At 33.8% G+C, this 23,725-nt stretch overlaps 1 protein-coding gene across 2 annotated transcripts; it reads left to right on the plus strand.

Moving 5' to 3' along the window:
* Nucleotides 1-2,047: 2,047 nt before the first annotated feature.
* Nucleotides 2,048-22,793, plus strand: coro2aa (coronin 2Aa). 2 transcript variants are annotated; one of them, XM_042716294.1, is made up of 12 exons: nucleotides 2,048-2,212; nucleotides 12,199-12,399; nucleotides 14,960-15,076; nucleotides 15,300-15,449; nucleotides 16,346-16,525; nucleotides 16,934-17,050; nucleotides 18,592-18,696; nucleotides 18,803-18,899; nucleotides 19,508-19,620; nucleotides 19,764-19,854; nucleotides 20,218-20,504; nucleotides 20,622-22,793. In XM_042716294.1, exons 1-12 carry the CDS (start codon nucleotides 2,198-2,200, stop codon nucleotides 20,751-20,753), a joined length of 1,605 nt encoding a protein of 534 aa, XP_042572228.1. In that variant the 5' UTR covers nucleotides 2,048-2,197; the 3' UTR covers nucleotides 20,754-22,793. The 2 variants fall into 2 exon arrangements, with proteins under 2 accessions (XP_042572228.1, XP_042572229.1); XM_042716295.1 differs by lacking the exon at nucleotides 2,048-2,212 and adding an exon at nucleotides 8,782-9,043.
* The last annotated feature ends 932 nt before the right edge of the window (nucleotides 22,794-23,725 follow it).

The following is a 23,725-nucleotide window of genomic DNA, read 5'->3' on the forward strand; positions in this document are numbered from 1 at the left end:
GTATTTGAGGATCGACTGAGAACTTTTCCACTGCAAATACCCACAAATGTAATTTTGCCATGAACTGCATTCATGGTCATGTTTGATAATGAATTATACAATAATTATTTTAGAATTGTAAAGGAAGCCATATAATAATATTAAAGTTCATATAGCAGGTTTTGCATCTTTACAGACAACAATGCCATAATTAGAAAATTGTGCACTGAAAAAAAAAAACTGCTACTATATAATTAAATGTTTGCTATTTGTACACTACAATTCGTTCTTCTGTTCAAGCTAGCATTAAACTCAAAAGTCCAAACTGCAATATAAAAATGTTATAATTTGAAATATTATTATTTTTATGAAAACTAATAGTCTGTTTTTATATTTATATTTTAAAACATTTACCTGTGATGGAAAGCCCTGTTTTCAGTAACCAGGGCAGAGAGAGACAACAACAAGAAGACAAGTATATCAGGGACTCCTTGCTAAAATTCATGGGCCTATGACAGTTTTATGGGTGGCCCCATTTCCCAAATAAATACGCTGTACTATAGAGACCCTTGGTGGTTCTGTCATTTAAAGAACAACATTTATTTGAAATAGAAATATTAAGCTATAGAATAAGAATATACATATTTGAACAGCTTTTGAACAAACTGGTGTATTTCTGACATTTACCAGCAGGGCCTACCGGAACCATTCTCACCAAACAAATCTTCAGGTTAAACTATGTATTCTGTGATTAATCAATTAAAGAACACTGACTACCCCATCATTATCATACTGTTGAAAGAAACGCATAAATAAATACGTTAAAAAATTATATACAGTATTACAAAAATTAATAAGCTATTAAAATATTCAATTGAAGTTTATTTGTATAGCGCTTTTTACGATACAAATCATTGCAAAGCAACTTTACAGAATTAAGAATTAAGTTTCTACAATATTTAGTAGTAGCTTATCAGTGATGAATGTCAGTTTATGTGCATACGGCAGAAATGTTCGGAAAAATCAATAAAAGACGTAAACAAACAGACGATTACCACTATTAACAGCAATTATGCAAAATTATTATATGATAAATGTGGTAGTTCTGTATGTTGTTTCAGGGTTAGCATCATCTGAGGTCCTCTGAGGGGTTGGCATCATCTCTTCTCAGGTGTTCTGGATCCAGACTGGAGCTTGTGTAAATAGTTACCACGGGATGTAAATATTAAAAAATATATTAAAACTCCTATTCAGGCATGATCATAGTTGCAGATATAACTTGTAAATTAAAAACGTAATGTATATTTATACTTAGGCTACATTATCCCGCACATTACTTCATTTATTTATTTATGTGCATGTTTTTCGTTCATATTTGGCCCTCTGATTGTTTACTGTGGGATTGGGGGAGGGAACAGTGTTCTCAAACACAGGTTATGGGTTATGGGTTATATCATCTCTCATCATCTCCCCACCCTTTACTCCACCGCAGCGCCGCCTCACACCCATAGACATCGAAAAAACGGGACGGACGGTGAACGGAATACACGGAATAAACATGGGCGGGTCTTAGTGCGTGCAAGTACTTTCTAATTGGACAGGTCTAATTAGAACAAAAAAAGTAAGGTTTGTTTTAACTCTTAACCATATATTTAAACTAAATTAGTAATAATATTGGTCGGGAAAGTTCCTAATCGTGCGAAATTATTGTCCAGACAAATGCTGGTGTAACAGGCACACCGCGGTGTCACGTGGTATATGTTACTTTTCACTTCGCTGTACAAGCTTGGACCAATCATAGTAGTTTTGTGATTACTGACTTAGATTTTTATTTAATGGTTTTATAGAGATTGTTTTACGATATTTCTATTTGTTTCCCGGATAACAGTTCTCTGAATTAATACATTTAAACGATTACACATTATAGTGTATAAATGTGTCGAATTAAAAGAACAGTGTTTGGGATTTGAATGAAACTCAATGGTGCGTTTGTCTTTCTGAGCGCCCAAGCGCCCCTTTAGGAAGACAAGTTTGCGTCCCGTAATGAACGCTTACAGATGCCAGCTGATGCTCAAACCTCACCTCAAACACTGCGGCATCATCCTATAATCTCTCTCTCTTTCTCTCTCTCTCTCTCTCTGACACATTTCTGCGAGTGAGTGTTTAAAAAGACGCGGATCTAGTAGCCGTGGGTTATTCTCTGTTCTCTTCATACTGCATGACCATCACAAAGGTAAGTAACCCCATAATTATATATAGGCCTATACTTAGCTGTAGTTTCCCAGACTTGTGTTCCAAACTGTGTTTTATGTAATTTATTATTATTATTATTAGAGGCTGTTTTATTGACGGTGATAGAGCGACTTTAAGAGACCTTAGAACATAATTTGATAAATTACCAAATAAGTGTAGATTTACCAATTTATCGTAGAAGGCTTTCTTTTATATTTCAGATTGTTTTCTTGTAACCTATCTCATCTTATGTGGTCTACTGTGTTAATGTTGGTAACACTGCAATAAGGTCCCATTAGTTTTAATGCACTGACATAAATAACAACCAGCAATACATTTGTTACATGATGACCCTGATTAGTTAATTAAAATGAATAAAAGCTTTAGAGGTAGGCCTATTTTTATTGTTAGTACATGTTAACTAGTAGGCTAGTTATCTAATGTCAGCACATGAAAACTTATTTTTAAGTGATATTTGTTTTATTGTGTTTGTTTTGTTTAGACTTTTTCACTATCTCTTCTGGACCTGAACTGACACTTACATTCTTGTATTGAAAGATGCTTTCAATACAAGAATGTAAAGCAAATGCTTTCACTGCACATCTTTAAAATGAAGGATAAAAGTTTTTTTTTTTTAACAACATTGACAGATATATTATCACATTCATTAAAAAGATAGCCCTAGTTCACCCAAAAATGAAAATTCAGTCATCATTTTCCTTTTTGGATGAACTATCCAGTTAAGTGTCCATTTTCCATTTGTGACCATTATAACCACAATCACAGTTTTGATAATCTAAATACAATTTATAATTTTTATCAAACAAGCAACCTGGACATGTATTCTAATTTTAGGCCTACTCTTTGCAAATACTAATACAAATAATCATTATCATAAAACATGTCTGTCAGACCACTAATGTTTAGTTGAATTGTCTTGAATACGGTCATTCTTTAATATTAAATGGAGGAAATGGCCTGGCTGTATTGCTGAGTGAGACTGACAGACACTCAGGGGAGGCCAGGTAAAGAAAGACAGTTCAGAAGGGTTGCCAGGTGTCAAAGTCCTGAGGGTGAAACATGTCAAAGAGAGGTTTGGTCGAGTTCAGACACGTCCATGAGCCATGAGTGCTGCTTTAGTCTGGGTCTTTACCTGGACACATATGACTCTGGCTCCTCTGTCCATTCTTACTCTTTAATGATATTTTTTCTACACATTTGCAAGTGATAATTCTCAGCATAGGCTGACAAGTTTGATTTGTTGGTTGATTTCAGGTCTGGTGAGAATACTTACTGTTGTACTTACACAATTGTATATAATCCATTTGCTAGCACTGTCACCACACAAGTAGCTCTAGATAAAAGTGACAGTAATTCACTTTGGTGTCGAATTTGATTTATTTATTTATTATTATTATTATTCATTTAGCAAATACATGAACTAATATGATGTAAGCTTTTAATCACAAATTGTAGCACATTTGGTTTTTATGGCCCCATCAGCATTCTTTGCTTCTTTGTTCTGCATCACATATCTTTATTAAATACAACTGTGCACTGTTTGAAATGAATCCCACTCTTGGTGTGAACAGATCATTTGTTCATGATTTGTTCTATTTTGTATTTGGTTGTAACTAAGTTTCTAATCAACATAAATAAGAAGTTACACCAAGATCTTGATATTCGAAGATCTTGAATTGTTTTAACTTTTCCCTTCTAGCTTTTGACCTTCAGTTGATGACCTTAGTGAAAGGTCATAGATGAGTTAAGGTGGTCAATTAATGGACTAGCAGGTTATTGTTGAACAGTCAGTTAAGGAGGTTAAACAAAACACTATCAGTTTTTGTTCTACGATGTTGAAAAACATTCACCAAGACTACAATTGTTTGATCAAAAATACAGTAAAAACAGTAATATTGTGAAATATTATTACATATTAAAATGGCTTTTTTCTGATCATTCAGAAATCATTCTAATATGCTGATTCGGTATTGACATAAAAAACAAACTCAACTCGAATCGATGACATTAGCTCTGTCTTGACCTGACAGGGAATCCACAGGGACTGTCTTTCATTTTGTCTTGCTTTTGGTGAAGTTAGACATTTTTGGATGGAAATGCACACCCATATATTGATTCTATGTTTTTTTCTTCTGTTGGGCAAAGAAACAAGTCTACATATTCTCATCAATAATGTTAGGTTCTCTTGACATAATCGTAATACCGCAATACTATTTTCTTTGTCCAAATTTAATTTGATCATTTAATAAATACAAATATCCCATTCATCTAAAAAGTTAATGTCACGTACATAATTCTTGTTGAGCAAATAATAAATTAGCAATGCCGCAAATATTCTTATAAGCCTTAGAAATATTTAATTCTTATACACAGTACATTTGAACTGTGATCTTGACCTCTGAAGAATGGTACTATGTGCAGTAATAAAATATAGACACACGGTCCTCAACAATAAGCACAGAAACCTCAATAACAATCAACAAACATCACAAAAAAGAGCTTATAACCCATACAAAACCATACAAAACAAATCACTTAAAATGGAAACAAAAACAGCAACATAAATCAAGACAGCAAAACAATCCTGACCACCTCATTTATTCATGCTGCAGTGCATGCTGGGAGCTTACAAACCCTTAACAAATAAGCAACATTGCTCAATATGAAACAACTCTTATATACATACATACATGTTGATTCATATTTCATACTGAGCAATGTCGCTTATTCTATATCTCTACAGTATATACATGTGTGTGTGTGTGTGTGTAGAGAGAGAGAGGGCGAGAGAGAGAGAGATCCATCCATCATCTACCAAACAAACCAGCTTGTTTTATTTTTAGCTTCACATTAAAGTTACTGTACCCACTCTAAAACCCATCAAGGAGCCTTTCCCAGCCTCCTCTCTTCTTAAGTGGGTTATTGAATAGCATGGAATCTTCCTGACTTCACATCCCTCTGTAATGCTCGAGTCATTATATATTTTGTGTGTGCAGCACATCCCTGCTTTGTATTAGTCAATAAACATATTGATTTAGTTTCAGGTTTCATAAACTCTTCTGAATGTTGTAGTGTTTAGATGAGCAGGTGACTGTATTGTTTGCAATATTAGTATATACATTTCCTTCATTTAGGCAGGTGAACAAATCATTAATAGACATTCATGAATTAAATAAACAAATTTTATGTGGATCTATTTAGTGTCCACTGTCTGTTATATAATATTATAATACACACTAATACATCAGATAAGTTCCCCTTTCATCACCTGTTTGGGGGAGAAATTACTATTTTGTTATGTTGGTAATGTTAACATATATTTAAGAAACAGCATTTGTTGCACAAATGTAGCACACTTAACTTATGAACTGTAAAAATACTGACCACTGAGTTTTCGAGGAAGCCATAGTTCCTTATTAACATATTACCTATATTATATGAATCAATACTGTGTCTGCTAGCAGAGTAAAGCCATGTGACACATATGTACTTTCCACCCATATTGCAAACATTATTATAACCTGTGATTCACTTTGTGAGCTTCAAGTGATGTTGCACAATTTTGACTTAAGCAACTACTATTCATGTAATAGCTGAATACATAATCATAGACTGTTTTGTTTCTCAGTATTGGAGATATTTATATCCGGAAGTTTCTCTTTCAGGACCAGCAGATTGTTGAGCCTCAGTAGCTAGATTTTCTCTCTTAAGAGGGAAATTCAAATGTAAGCTTTGAAAGTCAAATTAAACAGTCCCACTTTTTGAAGAAAAAAAAGAGCTGTGCAAATGAGTCACATCCTTCAGTTTTAGCTCATTGGTAATATATTTACATTTTTCCTTACTCAACACATGCGTTGACAAACTGTTGCTCACCTTAAAGATTTCACCAAACCCAAAAGTAGATCATCTCCTACAAGTCCCAAATAAAGATTTTGAGTTTTTGCTAAGCAAACCACATGAAGCAAACTGTTTACCGTTCCTGGCTGGTGGAATGACCTTCCAACCCCTATCCTTTCTCTGTCTAGCTTGTACTTATTTGAACAATGCTTGAAACTTGGTATGACGAGCACTTCCTGTGTCTATTTGCCTCTTTAAGATGAATCACTGGATGTATTCCCCAATTTTAAGTCGCTTTGGATAAAAGCGTCTGCTAAATTAAGAAATGTAAATGTAATACAGAATGTATGGGGTAAGCATATGCAAAACATGTTTACACAAATGTGTTCTAACCTGGAAATTTAGTTTTAAGCATGGTTGCTTCAGAAACTATATTTTTTAATCTCATGTTTGCTTTTTGGTTAGGTTTAAGTTAGGGTTTAGTGTTGGTATGTTATTTTTTAAATGCCATAGAGCATTAAACTATTAGCCCCACTTACAAGACATTTCATTTCGGAACTGCCACAATACGTACAACAAATATGTAATATAACGTTGCCAGATTCACTTTTTTTCCTGATAAAACCAAATGCTCTTTTTGTGTTACTGACTGGCATTTCACTTTGTAAATGTTTTGAAACATGCAAGAAGAAATTACATTTTATTGTGCAGAAATATCTTGATTTTCATTGAGCCTGGGCTGTTTTAATTAGTTTATTTGGACTCTAATATTCTTGCATAAATAACTGCATATTTTTACTATATTTATACAGTTAAGAACAAGATTTTATTGTAACATTTTGTGTTGAAAGCTGTAGACATGATCAGGCTTTTATTGCTATCTACAACTACTATCATGTCACTGGCTTATTTTTGGACTTTAGGGGTGTCTGTTAACAGATACTGTTGCTGACTCAGTTTTATGATCTTGCGTTGGTGCAATAAAGCAGTAAAGTTGTTTGTTTTTATCATTATTTATTCAGGACATGCACTCATGTCCTTATTCCAGATCAAACTTCACTCAAAGAAGTCCTTCTTTGGAAGAGTGGAGAGTTGAGACAGGATAAACAAACTCAACCAGACCCTCAGAGAGCCCATAGCTAACATTTATCATATCAAAACACAGTCTTTCTCAAGATTTTGGGGTCAATTAACATAACAACAGTCAGTGACCAGGATACTTCAAGACAATACTAATGCCAGTGCCCCATCCTCACAGTCAGGATTTAGTGAGGCCTCAATTGCCCAGAAACTGAAACCAGGCGGTGTATTGTCAAAATGCAGATCTCCTCATTCAAGATCAAACACCTTTCCACACTGAAAGATCTAGACCCATAGAGCTTTTCCTCTGTTGTAGCTGGTTATTAGCATAATGTCTGTAATCTCTGCACATTAGTCAGCTCTAAAGGCCTCCAGAAAGCTGTATGTCAAGCTGCTCTCTAATTGCTTGGATAACAGATTTTTTTAAGTGATCGACGTTCGCCTGCAGGAAGTCAGCAAAAATATGCAGTTAGCAGGTTTTCCTATCCTGTTATGCCTTGCAGGTGTTCGGTTACTAACCTTCCAGGTGAAACCTGAAGTCATCTGATAGAAGTGATACTTCTCCGACTTCCATCTGCTCTTTTTAGACTAAACCTGACCTGTGGACTGGACTCTGCCCCTGTGTGTTTACGCTTCTCATATTGAGTTGCATCCAGTAACTCTACCACTTTTACGACTCCAATCCTCATTTCCTGTGTATTTGTTTTACCCTGCTTATTTACATAGCATAATCATATTTCTATCAAGCCTCTGCTGTTCTCAGATAACCCTTGGTAATGATCTAAGCTTTCCTTGTTGTACAGTAACACAGAAAAACAGCCTTTGCTTCGGCTCAGTTGAAATGTCTGTCTTGATTCAGATTTGAATCCCGCCAAGAATGAGTGATATATCAAATATTCACAATACATTCTTTTGGGAAAGAAAATGAACAAAAGCACGCACACCCAAAAGAATAAAGAAACTAAATATAGGTCCTTGAACAAAAATAGAAAGGTAAATGTAGAAAAAAAGTTGTCACACCACAGCTCCATGGATTAAATACCTATTTAAAATCTCACAGAATTAAACAAAATTGTGAATATTGCAGTTGTTTTAATCTTTCATTGTCTCACAACTCATAAGTATGAGAATGTTTAGAGAAATGTTTTAATCACTTTATACTAAAGCAGTAAAAATGACATTATTGTTTGTGTGATTTGTTCCTGTGAATAAATTCAAACTGTCTATTTCACTGAATTGATTCATATTCCGATTCAGTAGTTTGTATGCATGATCACTAAGTCTTTGTGTGACTTGTTTCAGTGAAAATGTTGATACCTTTGGCTGTTTATTAGAAGTTTGTTAAAATTATTATCATTAGTGAGTTCAAATAAATAAATAAAAATTAATAAAACAATTAATAAAAATCGGAATAAAAACATTTCTTTAAAAGCAATCTTAAAACAAATACGCAAATGTCAATACATTTATTGAGTATAGAAGTATTAAGACATTTTAACACCCTAGGCCTAGTGATGAATGTACAGGAAATCAGTGTGGGGATTTTTTCCTATCTTTCCTTCACACTTACCCATCCCCTGTGCTTTCTGCTGTGAGGCGCCACCCATTTAGGGCGTGTGCACACATGATCTCTTACCTGCTTCGCTCACAAACTCTGAACGTGCTGCTGGTATTCTGTCCACATTTGCTGAGTCTGCAGGGCAGAAGTTTAACATCAGTTTTCTCACAGTCTTTAGGATTTTCTTCCTTTATTGTCTTTTCTTTGTCTATGATGTTTTACAAGAGCTCTTAAATGGAATAACTCTGCCTGTGGAAGTGGCAAATAGGGAGCCAGTTTTATTTCTGCATCTTCACCTCTGTTCTCTCAGGTCTTCGTGTGATCGGCACAGACAGGGTGAGTAGTTTCCACAATTAATTTTGATGTTACTTTGTGATTTAGATATATTGCATTCTCACTTAAATGAAATAATTCAGATCTTTAAAAACTGTATTAGTCCATTTCAGGCCAGATGGAGTTTGGAGAGATATTATAATGCATACTATACTATTATAGTTATGGTACTGATACTGTTACTATTATTATCTGCATGTCAAGGTTTAATTTTTTGGTTATTTTAATGCAGTAATTGATATAAAGACACTGTAAGTTAATGTTTGTTGTAAAGGTGTAAAGCTACAAACAACAGGGAAAAGACAAAAATAATAATTGTAAACTTTTTATCTAGAAAGATGGATTTAAATGTCATTGTGTCTGGATGACATCTACTCTTAATGTTTTAGCTACTTTATTAATTATGCTTCAGGTTGTGGTATTGTCATGATTTTTATATTTATTGTTACCTACCACCACACCTACACTAGATAATCCATCACTTCGTTAATTATTACACCAGCCTTTGAATGCTGAACAACTCAAACATATACAAATCCTGCCACAGAAGGATTTGCTCATATATTTAACAGTGTTGCAGTGTTTCATGTTCTCTACTTAATTTCAATATATTTTAGTATGGATTTATGTTAGAAGTTTTCTAATAAATTATCAGACATAGTGTTAGGATATGTATCTTTCCATGCTTGGCCTGTATTGCCTAGGTAAGACTGTTTTTCTGTCCAGGATGCACTGCATTTAAGGGAAGATTAGTGCTAATCTCATGTGTGTTTAAATATATGTGCATTTGTTTTTTGTGTACTTTGGTATACTATGGAATCACCTTAACACTATTAGTTGCATATAGTTGCAGTTCCAGTCAGGCAGCTATATAAACTGTCAAATCTGTAACTGGTATCTGTTTTAGTCACCATATTCTCCAGAATTGGATCTCCATACTCAGAATTAAATTGCACACAACTTGGATATGTAAATCCAGTTTTGGAAACACCAGACTTTCTGCAGTTTGATCTTGCTTGTCTATCTATTACCTGTTAACTTTATCTTTCAATCAAAACCAGCCATGCTGTTTTCACAATGCATTTAGTCATCAGGGTTGTTGCAGATGTTTCTGACAGGCATTTTGTTTGGGAAGTTGTTGGAAGTTGGCTAGTGAGGATTTTCTTCATTGTTTCCTGCAGAGGGTGATAATTATTATGCCCACGTGGAAATCTTTATTGGGGTAGCTGAGAGTATCATCAAAAATTAGCTATAAAATGTAATAATCAAATATGTATCAGATGGATATGTGTAGATATTTTTGAATGAGAGTTAGAATTATGTGGAAATCTGTGTAGCTCTCTGTGGACTTGTGCAGGTTGAGATTATGTACAAGTCTAATGATAATCGATTAATCTGTAGATGTTTTTTTTTTTTTTTTTTTTTTTTTATACAATCCTGAAAAAATTAACCACAGTTTTCATAAAAATATTAAGCAGCACAACTTTCTTGAGTACCAAGTCAACATATTAAAATTATTTCTGAAGGGTCATGACTCATGTGACACTGATGTAACATTTCAGCTTTGCCATCACAGGAATATTAAAAGTCTAAAATATATTAAACTATAAAATGGTTATTTTGAATTACAAACCCGATTCCAAAAAAGTTGGGACACTAAACAAATTGTGAATAAAAACAGAATGCAATGATGTGTCAGTTTCAAATTTCAATATTTTATTCAGAATACAACATTGATGACATATCAAATGTTTAAACTGAGAAAAAGTATAATTTTAAGGGAAAAATAAGTTGATTTTAAATTTCATGGCATCAACATGTCTCAAAAAAGTTGGGACAAGGCCATGTTTACCACTGTGTGGCATCCCCTCTTCTTTTTAAAGAGTCTGCAAACGTCTGGGGACTGAGGAGACAAGTTGCTCAAGTTTAGGAATAGGAATGTTGTCCCATTCTTGTCTAATACAGGCTTCTAGTTGCTCAACTGACTTAGGTCTTCTTTGTCGCATCTTCCTCTTTATGATACACCAAATGTTTTCTATGGGTGAAAGATCTGGACTGCAGGCTGGCCATTTCAGTACCTGTATCCTTCTTCTACGCAGCCATGATGTTGTAATTGATGCAGTATGTGGTCTGGCATTGTCATGTTAGAAAATGCAAGGTCTTCCCTGAAAGAGACAATGTCTGGATGGGAGTATATGTTGTTCTAAAACTTGGATATACCTTTCAGCATTGATGGTGCCTTTCCAGATGTGTAAGCTGCCCATGACACACCCACTCATGCAACCCCATACCATCAGAGATGCAGGCTTCTGAACTAAGCGCTGATAACAATTTGGGTTGTCCTTGTCCTCTTTAGTCCGGATGACATGGCGTCCCACTCTTCCAAAAAGAACTTCAAATTTTGATTCGTCTGACCACAGAACAGTTTTCCACTTTGCCAAAGTCCATTTTAAATGAGCCTTGGCCCAGAGTAAACGCCTGCGCTTCTGGATCATGTTTAGATATGGCTTTTTTTTTGACCTATAGAGTTTTAGCCGACAACGGCGAATGGCACGGTGGATTGTGTTCAAAAACAATGTTATAATGTATATATAATAATGTGTATATATATATATATATATATATATATATATATATATATATATATATTAATACATTTAGCCCAGATTTTAGTCAAAATTTTTGTTGCAATGTTATTGCGGTTTTTTGATGCACACAATAATTGCATATTTCACTCTGACCTGGAGGCCACTATATTTGCGTCATGGACATTCATTTCCAGTTCACTCTTTTAAGGTCTACCAGGAAGGGCATTTGCAGATTAGAAATTAGTATTGTCTCTATTGTCAGATTGTGTCCTTATCTTTACTGACTAGGTGTTGCAGGCCAAGTAACTTTTATGTTTGTGTTCTGTTACATCTTCAGCATAAGCTGATTTTATGATCTTCATTGAATATTAGACTTACCCAGAAAAATTATCTTTCTACACAGAACTTTCAGCCCTCATGGGAGCCACTTATGAATATTTTTGAGGTTAAAAATTTGTAATGCAAGTTTTTTTCTCTCCCCCTGTAGGCCTGTATGTCTTTTTCAAAACTTGTGCTATTTTGGCAACAGCAGTAATGTCAAATCTGTATCCATCTTCTGTTTCAATTTAGATGTCATGGCGTCCTCAGTACCGTAGTTCCAAGTATCGCCATGTGTTTGGGAAGCCGGCCACAAAAGAGAACTGCTATGATGGTGTCCCCATCACCCGGAGTGTTCATGACAATCACCTCTGCACCGTCAACCCTCGCTTTATCGCCGTCATCACTGAATGCGCAGGGGGTGGGGCCTTCCTGGTACTGTCCATCAATCACGTGAGTGAAACGCGTTCATATCTGTGACTAGCACTGATAATATATGGACTGTAAATGCTTTTTATACCCTCCTGTTGTGTTTGCATTAATTAGACCCACATTCAGTTTTCAGACTGATTAAAACACTGGTTAACTATTTATTTCTTCTTGAAATTCTTTGAATATTTCACATTTATGGTCATGAATGTGCATGGGTCAAAGACGAAAAAGGGTTTTCAAGCATCAGAACAATAAGTGTAATGCTGCTTTGAATTGCTTTGTTGTTTTCCAGTACATTAGAAAGTATCCTGTTCAATTAAATAGTTTTTTTCTGCACAAAAAAATAAATATAATACATTTTTACAATGACTTACAGAAAACAGAAACTAAAATGTCATTCAGTGTAACAATCTTGTCAGGCATATTTACCACAAGAATCAGTTTATGGCATTTTAATCTTGTCAGGCATATTTACCACAAGAATCAGTTTATGGCATTTTAAAAGATTAATTTGTTTTCCCCCAAATACTATACTATTCCATTTTGGCCATTTGTCAGCAATATTTTTTTTACTAATTTAAAATGCATTAAAATGTATTATGCTTACTTATTCTTTTATATATTTAAATATGTACAAGTCAGAATAAGTATGTTGTTTCAATCTTTACATAAATATAACACTGAATGACACTGAATGAAAATGTACACTGATCCCACATTTTGACATTTTATTCTCCCAAGACTTATTTGAAACCTTAAAAGTAGAAAATTTACTTGCATTTAATGTGCTTTCTATGTAAGTAAAATCACTTTTGTCAAAATTATTTTGATGCAGAAATTTAAATGTCTTTGAGCCATATGCAAAGTTTCGACATACACTAAAATTTTTATCACTTTTGTGTTGATGTGAAATTGTCAAATCATCTTTTTTTTCTCACAAATTTTATATTTTTCATTCTCTGACAAGCTACAAAAGAGGTTTTCTTGTTTTAGGTAAGTCATTAGTGTTTTCACAGTGTACATTTTTGGTAAATTGGATGGAAACAAATGTAGGTCTATTTGACCCGTGACTCAAAAGTTGTACCCAGTTTTTTAACATAATATGGAGGTTAAAGGACAACCTGGTGAGTTACATAAGTTACATCATCTTATGTATCACTTTTCTTTAGGGCAAATGAATTCCTTTTTATCTGCATATTCATGAGCTTCTATTATTTTACAGCTTAACATACAAAAATAGCTTCTCACTTTTTCTTTCTATCACACACACTCTTCTGTTCTGACACACTTAAGCTCTCTGTGTGATTTTATTGGTCTGTTGACTCTCTCATTTTCAGTGAGATATTACCTCATGTCTCAAGAATGGCACAGGTTACATGAAAGCCTTGAGGCATCTCTCTGTATTGTCTTTCTTTTCTCCTTTCCCCCAACATTAAATGTTGTCTAAAAAAGTAGTGTTATATTATTGTTTACTTAAGTGCACAGTTAAATGTGCTTTTGTAGCAAACAACATATAAAATAAGGTGGTCTGGCCACACAATACAAGTTAATGCATGTTTCAACATTTCAGTCCCTTTATCCAGAACCAATGCCCAGAGTTTAGATATGAAAAATGATAAAGTCAAGTTTGGTCACCTGTTAACTGAGTCATATATGTTACGTAATTGTTTTTTGGTTACTAAAGGATGTTCTCCTTGTTGAGACTTGTGTCTTTTGTAAACACATTTCTATGCTATGATTCTTGATCAAACTTGCAATGACTTAGATCTAGTGTTTTTCGTACTACACTACAAAGTCTAATCTGTAAAATATCTAAATAACTGTATAAAAAGTAAATTGAGAAGCATTTTGATTGTTTTCTTTTTCTGAATGTTGAATGTATAATTAAATGTGTTCTCACCAATCTTTCACTTGTTTTAATACAAATTTAGTGAGATTTATACTTAAAACAGGCAAAACAAAAACAAAAAAACATATAAAGCTTAATGTTTAATATATACTATATACTTTAGTGTCACATGATCCTTCAGAAATCGTTCTCTGTTGATTCAGTGCTTAAGAAACATTCCTTATTATTATTGTTGCTGAACTGCTTATATCATTGTGGATTCTTTGATAAATATAACGTTCAAAAGAAGCTTTTATAGGAAATAGAAGTTTTGTGTAACATTATAACATTATGTCTTTTACATCACGCTTGATCAATTTAATATTTTTTTCCTGAATACAAGTATTAACTTCTTTTGCAAATCTTACTGTCCCCTAATTTTTTAAACTGTACATTTTCTAAATCAAGTTTTTATTGCCAACTCTTTTTTTTTTGAACACTGAAAATAATATTAAACTAAATAACTAACTGGTTTTATTTATGTCAAATATACGATTTAACTACTTATTCAACTTAAATACATTAAATTATAACATTTAAGGTAATCACTAGTTACAGCTTTTTACGCTGTAGATAATTTTATCAGCACAGATTAACTAGGCCATGCTAAATATACTTCAAACCTTGACCCCATGGTTGTCTTCTCTATCTTTACACAAATATTGGTGTGAAATTATCTGTGTGTCTTCTCAGACTGGCAAGGTTGACCCTCATCATCCAAGGATTTCTGGTCACAGAGGCAATGTACTTGACATCAAATGGAATCCCTTTAATGACTTCTGCATAGCATCTTGTTCAGAGGACACCACAGTAAGTGTGGACATATAGTGTGCATACACTCACACCACAAATTCAGACTGGTGCATGCTCACATTTAATTGACTAAAATGGATCTGATTTTCTCATATGGTATCATATCCCACTTCCTACCTTCAAATCAGTAACTGATTTCAGACAGAAGTTCTTGATACATTTTAACATTGTTTTCACATTTATACACAGTTTATCATTTGTGCCCATGTTTGTTGCTCAGGTTAAGATCTGGGATATCCCTGAACATGGTGTTTTGAAGAACATCACAGTGCCTCGGAAGGAGCTGCAGGGTCATTCACGACGTGTCGGACTTATTGAATGGCATCCCACTGCTAACAACATCATTTTCAGTACTGGCTATGACTATCAGGTGCTTAAACTGTACACATACTTTCTCATGGAATGAAGACAGACAAGATTTGTGAGAATTGTCCCCAGGTAGACATTTAAAATATTCACAGCGATAATAAGCTCTTAACACACATCACCGTTTTATAATCCTAAACTTCCTTTCCAGTGGCCAGAGTCAAAATAGTTGTATTGTTTCAGTGTGTGAGTGAAACAAATAAAATACTTAAATAATTTTTAAGGATAATGGTTTAATTACTTAAATGTATATTTTTTTAAAGAACAAATGTTTCTTGTTTAATAAGTGCAACTCTCCATCAGAGGATAATGCATGAATAAAAAACAAACCAAACAAAACCAGGCAAAATACCAATATATTTGTGGGTAAAAGTTGCAACTGTAGTACCACATATTAGGAATATCAGGGTTTAATAGTCTTTATATGCCATTAGGAGTTCATATTTAATTACAAGTTACAAGTTACAATTGTAAACCCCCAGCTGAGTTTTGGTATATTTAATTTTTAACCTGAAAGAGACCCAAAAATCTGCAGTGACCTTATTAATATTGGAAGAGAGGCTGAGGGATCTATTAAATAAGTGATTATACAGCAGTTAGTTAGACGAGCAGCATTCCAAAAACACTCTAATTCAAAAACACTATATATATATTATTATATTAATATTGAAGACAGTTGTGCTGCTTAATGTTTTGTGAAAACTGTGACAGATTTTTAAAGAATTCTTTGATAAATAGAAAGCTCAAAAGTAAAGCATTTGTTTAAAATAGAAATCTTTTGTAACAATTAAAAAAAAAAACTCTTACTGACGTTTGAACGGTATAGTGTACATGCATTGGATGTCAGTAAATGTGACTTAATTTACCTTAAGTGTGTTTGTTTTGTGTGTTGATGTGTAGGTTATGGTGTGGAAGCTCGATGTTCCTGAACAGGTGATCAAAAACCCTTTGCGGTCCATCAGTGTGCACTCAGATGTGGTTCTGTCCATGTCCTTTAACACAAACGGCAGCAGGCTCGCCACCTCATGTAAGGACAAGAAGATCCGAGTGTTTGACCCACGTACTGGCAACCTTTTACAGGTGTGTTGCCTTAAGCCTGATGTTTTTCTCTATCTGTCATGCATATGTTTTTGAGGCCCATATTATTATTATTCCATGCAACTTTAACCCAGTAATTAGTCCTACACTTCATTTCAGTTATGAGCTGGGACACACACAGCATATCATATGTGTACTTGCACAGAAATGTGCCCCTCTGACACTACACATCCAAAACTAACACCTTTAAAATCTTTACCCAGAGGTCTTACATTCACACTGTAGTGTCTCTTTATGTGACTCAGATAAACACAAGACTTATAGAGACTTAATTTTTTTAGTAATTTATAGGACATGGTTGGGTTTTTTTTTTCCAACAAGTATATTTTTTTATCAAAGAGAATGTGCATTTATTTTTAAATCTCACTGAAGTCTAATGTGTGATTTCAGGAGACCAACTGCAAATCACACAAAGCCAATAAAGTGCTATTTCTTGGAAACCTGAAAATGCTCCTCTCTACGGGCAATTCACGCTGGAACCATCGTCAGATTGCACTTTGGGATCAGGTAGGTGATTCTCAAAGTAGGCTTCTTTATTTTGCTTTATTTGTATAAAAAGCTAATTTTTCATTCATTAATTGAAAAAAATTTGCAATCTGAGCATCTATGGCTAGCCTGCCTATAAAACAAGACCATAACCATGTCTTGAACATTAGGGAACCATTTTCCTATAATGGTATAAAGTATAAAAGTATAGAATGGTAAAGAAAATAGTAGTTCTAATTCTAGTAGGGAAGTAATCATTTTGAACCATTTGCAAACAATATTTTAAAATATGAACTAGTGCTGGGCAATGATTAATTGCATAAAAAAAATGTATGTACATAATATTTGTGTGTATACTATGTATATTTATTATGTTTATATATAAACACACACAAACAGTATATATTTAGTAAACATTTACATGTATTTACATGTATATATTTATATTCATATAATTTATATTATATATAAATATATTTAATATATAAACATAATATATTTTTTTTTATATATACATGCATGTGTGTGTATTTATACTAAAACAAATCTTATTTGTATACCCAATCTGTCAAAAACGCAAAACATTTAAAACACACTGTCACATTCAAATAGGAATTATATGAATCACATAAAAGATACCCAAACATATTTGTTTGTGTTCATGAAAAATAACATATTTCAAAATATAAAAATATCAAGTAGTTTGCATCACGGGATATTACTGTTGGTCATGAACCTTTTTATTGTAAAACAGTTCACAAATATTGTGCTGGTATTGCTTCTGTGAACAGTAAACTCTATTTACTTTGATTTGATTGGCCATCTTGATCATTTTGACATTGGCAAGTGCTATTTTCTTTCCTTACTTAAATTTCAAGCAGATCTGATGAAAGCTGTAAGACAGTTAAAAAAAGTACATTTTCAACAAAACTCTAACTGGCGGAAGATTTATCTTTGGAAACTGAAACCCCTGGGTGCATTAAACTTCACATAACGAAAAGAATGGGTGAGGAAAAAAACAGGAATTAAATAGAAATTATACATTACCATTCAGAAGTTCAGAAATGCAATACAGCTAAAAAGGTGTGAAGTAAAACTTTTTCCTTATAATTTTGAAACATTATTATTTTTACTAGTAGTGACACTGAAGTGTTAGAAATAAAACACTCCTAATTTAGAATTTTCACAAACAGAGCAATTCAATGTGGGGGAGTCATCTGTGTTCACATTGAAATATCTGTGATATTTTTGTCACTTTTATTGGCATTTTTGCCCTAAGCCCTAGTTAATTTCTGACTGTTTGGAATGGGCCTGTCATCTATATACAAGCTCTGTTCTGACACGTTCATCATCACTTTAGATTCCCCCCTAGTGTTACAATCATGACATAGCAGTTATTTTACTGACCTTTACAATGAGTTAAATATGGATCCAGGGTAGTAATAACTTTACATTGGTATTTTTGGTGGTTTTCCTTAAAAAATAATAATAACATGAAATTGTAATCTAACAGTATTAGATATATTAAGTGCCAAAATCACATGTGCGTGTGTGTTCTGCAGGAGGACCTCTCTCAGCCGTCTTATTCTGAGGACTTGGACGGCTCCTCTGGTGTTCTCTTCCCATTTTATGACCCTGACACACACATGCTTTACATAGCTGGAAAAGTAAGTACATATATAACCTAAACTACAAGATTGGCAAATAGTTTTTTACTGCTGTATTGATGATACAGGTTATTAATGGATAACACAATCCTCCTTTAATCTTTAGGGTGATGGAAATATCAGATACTATGAAATCAGCCCAGAGAAGCCATATGTGCACTATTTGACTGAATACCGGTCTTTTCTACCACAGAAGGGAATGGGTGAGTAGTACTCCATGTATAGTTTACATGTATACACACACAAAAACACACATTATAACAACATTCTAAATCTATTATTCCATTTCAACGTTCCTTTGGAAAAGTAGTCACAACATCAGCACAAATCAGCATCTACAATCATTTGAATCTGGTTCATCCCTGTTGCACTTTTTTTTCTTTCACTTATCAGGTTTGTTAAGTAAATGGTTTAAATACTTTAAATGTCAGAGAAGTACTGTACTATATTTTACCTTCAGGAGCAGACACAAAGACACACACACAGACAGACATATTTATACCTATTGTAAATTTTTTAGAGAATGTTCAGCTTCATCTTTATGAACCCAAAACAATGCACTTGCTACTTATGTGTACTTTAAAGTTTGCACTTTGTAGTAATGTCAAATGGAGAGTTTAAAGTACATATCAAATCATTGTTTTAATAATCGTACTTTGTGTTGGCTAACATAATTAAGCTCATTTAAAATACTTGACTGCAATTTTAACTGTAGAGTGTTATTTGATATTACTTTTAAGATATTAATATACAGTTAATATATTTTAAATAATTGTGACCAGTCAGAACACGTCTTTGCATTCTCTTCCAGGTGTCATGCCAAAGAGAGGTCTTGATGTGTGTTCCTGTGAAATCTTCAGATTCTACAAGCTGGTGACAATCAAAAGTCTCATAGAACCTCTATCCATGATTGTTCCACGAAGGGTATATACACAATTCTGTTCACACATGCATTCAAATACAAAGAAATATGACAAAAAGTTGAGCTAGTTCTCACTTTACTATGCTATCCCTGTTGATGAGGATCCCTAGCAGTCTCACAGATGTTATTGTGTTGTGTTCTGCAGTCAGAGTCCTATCAAGAGGACATTTACCCCATGACAGCTGGGAACAAGCCTTCCATGACAGCAGATGAGTGGATCGGTGGTCTAGACAAAGGTTAGAGTCTAATAAAAATAAAAGATTTAGATATTTATTTACTGGTTGTGTGTTTTGGGTCTCTTATGCTCACCAAGGCTTCATTTATTTGGTCAAAAATACAGTAAAAACAGTACTATTATGAAATGTATACTAATCTAATATTTCATATTTGATATCTGCCTTATATTTTTGTGGAAACTATGATAAATCAGGATTCTTTGAAAAATAGGAAGTTCCAAAGAACAACATTTATTCGTAAAACATTTTTATTGTCACTTTTAAATCAGTTGAATGCATCCTTAATGATTTTTTAAAATGGTTGATTGTTTACTGTAGCATTATTGCTAATTTCATAGGAATAATAAAACACTTGCTCTGCAGGTCCTGTGATGATGTCTCTGAGGCCTGGAAGTAAACTGGACTCATATGTGGAACTGGGCTCAGGGAAAGACCCAACAGACTCGATGGAGACACAGCATTCTCGTAGTCGGCCAGGACTATCACTGCTGATTCAGGAACGGCTGGATGCCAAAGAAGGGAACGCACGCAAAGAATCCCCCCCTACCTCGCTGCTCCCATCCACAGATGAAAAGAGCAGCTCTACAACCTACGTCAGCAATGGACAACTAGATTCCATGCACTGCTCGCCTCCAAAAACAGAAAATGAGGTATGCTACATGTAGCTTAGCAATGACCAGGTATCCCCCTTAGCTATGGGGCTACTTGCATTAAAAGTGTTCATACTTCCCTCTAATGTGTGTTTATGTATGTGTTTCTGCATATAGCTACGACAAATGTTTTATAAGCAGCAGGAAGAGATCCGAAGGCTGAAGGAGCAGCTTAACCAGAAGGATGTGCGGATAAAACAGTTGGAATTGGAGATCAAAAATGTGAGAAACTCACAAGCCAATCTTTAAAAGAAACTGTAGTACAGCACACTGTCAAAAGCCTTGTCTGCTTCACTAACATTCATTCATAAAAAATGTTCTGCCTCATGAATCATGCTGTAAAGGTGTAGTCACATGTACAGAAGTTTAGTCATTTCTAGAGGAATCCTTGCGATCGGGAGTTTCGTTCGATGGCAAAAAGGTTCCCTTCAGAGTTTGAGTTCAAGTTGGTCACATGAATTTGAGCCATTGACCAATAGAAAGCTGCTTGGATTGAAAGGGACTCTGTGCTTCATGCATCGCTACACTTGTGACAATGGACAATAGACCTTTTTGCCCATGAAATTTTACTAATGTGACCGCATCTTAAGGAAACACATGGGCTACATCCACATTTCTAGTGTCTCTTTACGGAAAGTCATTCCTTGTATGCACGTTTTGTGCACATATATACTGTACAACCTTCATGGAAATTTTTATTAGACTTTAGCACTATGCAAACATGTTATTTTTTTTCTTAGCTTCTGATCAGACTTGTTTAAATGTGTTTTTGGTTATTACTATTTTGAAAAAATGGCCTAAATGAGCATATGTGTGTTATGTTTTATAAATTGGGTTATTTGAGATTTTGCTTGAATAGAATTGTAATGAGATTTCTTTTTCAGATTAATTTTCTATTTAAATTTCTGTGCAAATGGATGAGCGATGTGGGATGAAAGTTTGATAATAATTATGCAAATGCAAATTTTTAGAACAAAGGGAGGTACATTTGAAAATGTAAGTTCTACACATGTGCATTATCATCTTATGTTTGAGATATTTCGCTTTCTGTGTGTTCAAATGCTGATAAAAGAGTTTACCAAATCCCAGCATGCACTGAAGTGGTAGCGTTGTGGGAACTGGCTGGGGTTCACACAATATCTAAGATAAGTCGGGTTTAGGTTCAGTAATTCCTTCAAGCATATGGGCCAACCACTGACAAAATCCTATTCTGCAACATGCTTGCTATGAACTGCCAAACTGTTCAAAATGCATGAAAGTACCACCACATTTTATTGGTTTACTGTGTTTAACTCAGAATTACAGTTTTAAAAATAGTCGTCCATTAGGAGCTTTTCACAAATTTGAACAAGCCATACTTTTTACAAATTATTTGAATAATGTTCTGTTTATATATGGATCTGTATATGCACACGTCAGAATATATAATCGAATAAGAGGTTAAAGATGCTATTTTAAGTGTTGTTGCTGAAATATTTCAAGATATGTACTAAATGTTGTCCAAACAACCTTGATTGCAGTCTTTTCTTTTTTAATCCTAAACTGAAATAAATACAATAATTTGGGCTATCGGATAAAATGGCCAAACACAGAGGCTTTCAGAGGCTCAGTAAGGCATTCAAATAAATGATTGCAACAACTACACTTGTATATGAACTATATTCATATATGAACTAACAATGAACAGGACTTCTACATTGTTTATTCATCTTTATGTTGATTTCAACATTTAATATTTTTTTCAATCAAAAGATGTAACATTAGTTCATGTGAAATAAAGTAATGAACAACTGTTTTATTAACAGACATTGCTGACGACAATGTGTTACAGAAAAACATATGATGATTAAAAAAATATAAAATCTAAAAGTAATGTGTCATGGATGAAACCAGATCGATGATCTTTATAAGAACCGACAAAATTTTATTTCATGAAAGAGAATTTGGTTGCTGCCTTCTAGTTTAATCTAAAATGGGCCACTTTTTATTTATATTCTGAGATATATATTCATAAGTCTGGATATGTCTTTTTCAGTTGTGCATCATATACAAAAAGTTTCCATGAATGAGCAAATGTGTGGAGCACAGGGAACCACACACACACACACAAATGCCTCTTCCATTCTTTTTCCACAAATTGCGGGAATTTCACTGGATTGTATCGGCCTCTGTTCCACCTGCCACTCATATTTAGAATAAATTGTGACTGGTATCCATTTCCAGGCAGTTAGCTCTGACAGACTGGTCAAAATGAGTTGAAAATAAATGCAATTTATTCAATTCAGTAAATGCTGTTTAAATGCATGTTATTTCCATTGATATACCTTTAAATTTCTAATTCATCTTATTGTAACACTCAAATTGAAACAGACACAAACACATTTCTTGTAATGCCTATCTATAGTATTATAGTATATCTAAGTATTACTAGAATTATGAAGAGTATGAGATTATGATATGAATTATATATACTGTTGAATAGGCAAATTAAAAAGGTTATGGGAGTGAGAATCTAGAGTTGCATGTAAAGTACCTGATTTTTTTCTCCAGAGTGAAAAACACATCAGTTTACATGTTGCATTATTGATTTTTAACAGATTTCAACATTTTCATTGTTAAATTATTTCATATCAATTTTTTTTTTTTTTTACAATTTTGAGACATCTTCTGGCCCCTTTGGAAGTTTACTCTAAAAAACTAAACTTACATTAAAGGTTTCACAACTGTTTTACTGTTTACATTTAGCTGATAAAGCCTTTAATAGCCATTTAATGATAGGTTTCTTTTGTGAAAAATTACCCCACCTTTTACAAAAGGCCATTATACACTGAATGAACTGGATCTTTTTCTTCTGGGCGAAAAAACTGGAAACATCCGATAGCTGTCTTTACTCAAGGCAGTCAGGTTTGGTTTATGCAGAATCAAAGCCAACCTATCCTGGGAAATATCCACTGGAGTACAACTAGCCCCAAGCTCCATCAGATTTTACTAACAATACCAGTTTTAAAGTGCTTTATCAAAATATTTTTCAGTAATCTGTATACAGGTCCTTCTCAAAAAATTAGCATATTGTGAAAAAGTTCATTATTTTCCATAATGTAATGATAAAAATTAAACTTTCATATATTTTAGATTCATTGCACACCAACTGAAATATTTCAGGTCTTTTATTGTTTTAATACTGATGATTTTGGCATACAGCTCATGAAAACTCAAAATCT

This window comes from Cyprinus carpio, chromosome B1 (assembly GCF_018340385.1).
Source record: "Cyprinus carpio isolate SPL01 chromosome B1, ASM1834038v1, whole genome shotgun sequence".
NCBI classification, from domain to species: domain Eukaryota; kingdom Metazoa; phylum Chordata; class Actinopteri; order Cypriniformes; family Cyprinidae; genus Cyprinus; species Cyprinus carpio.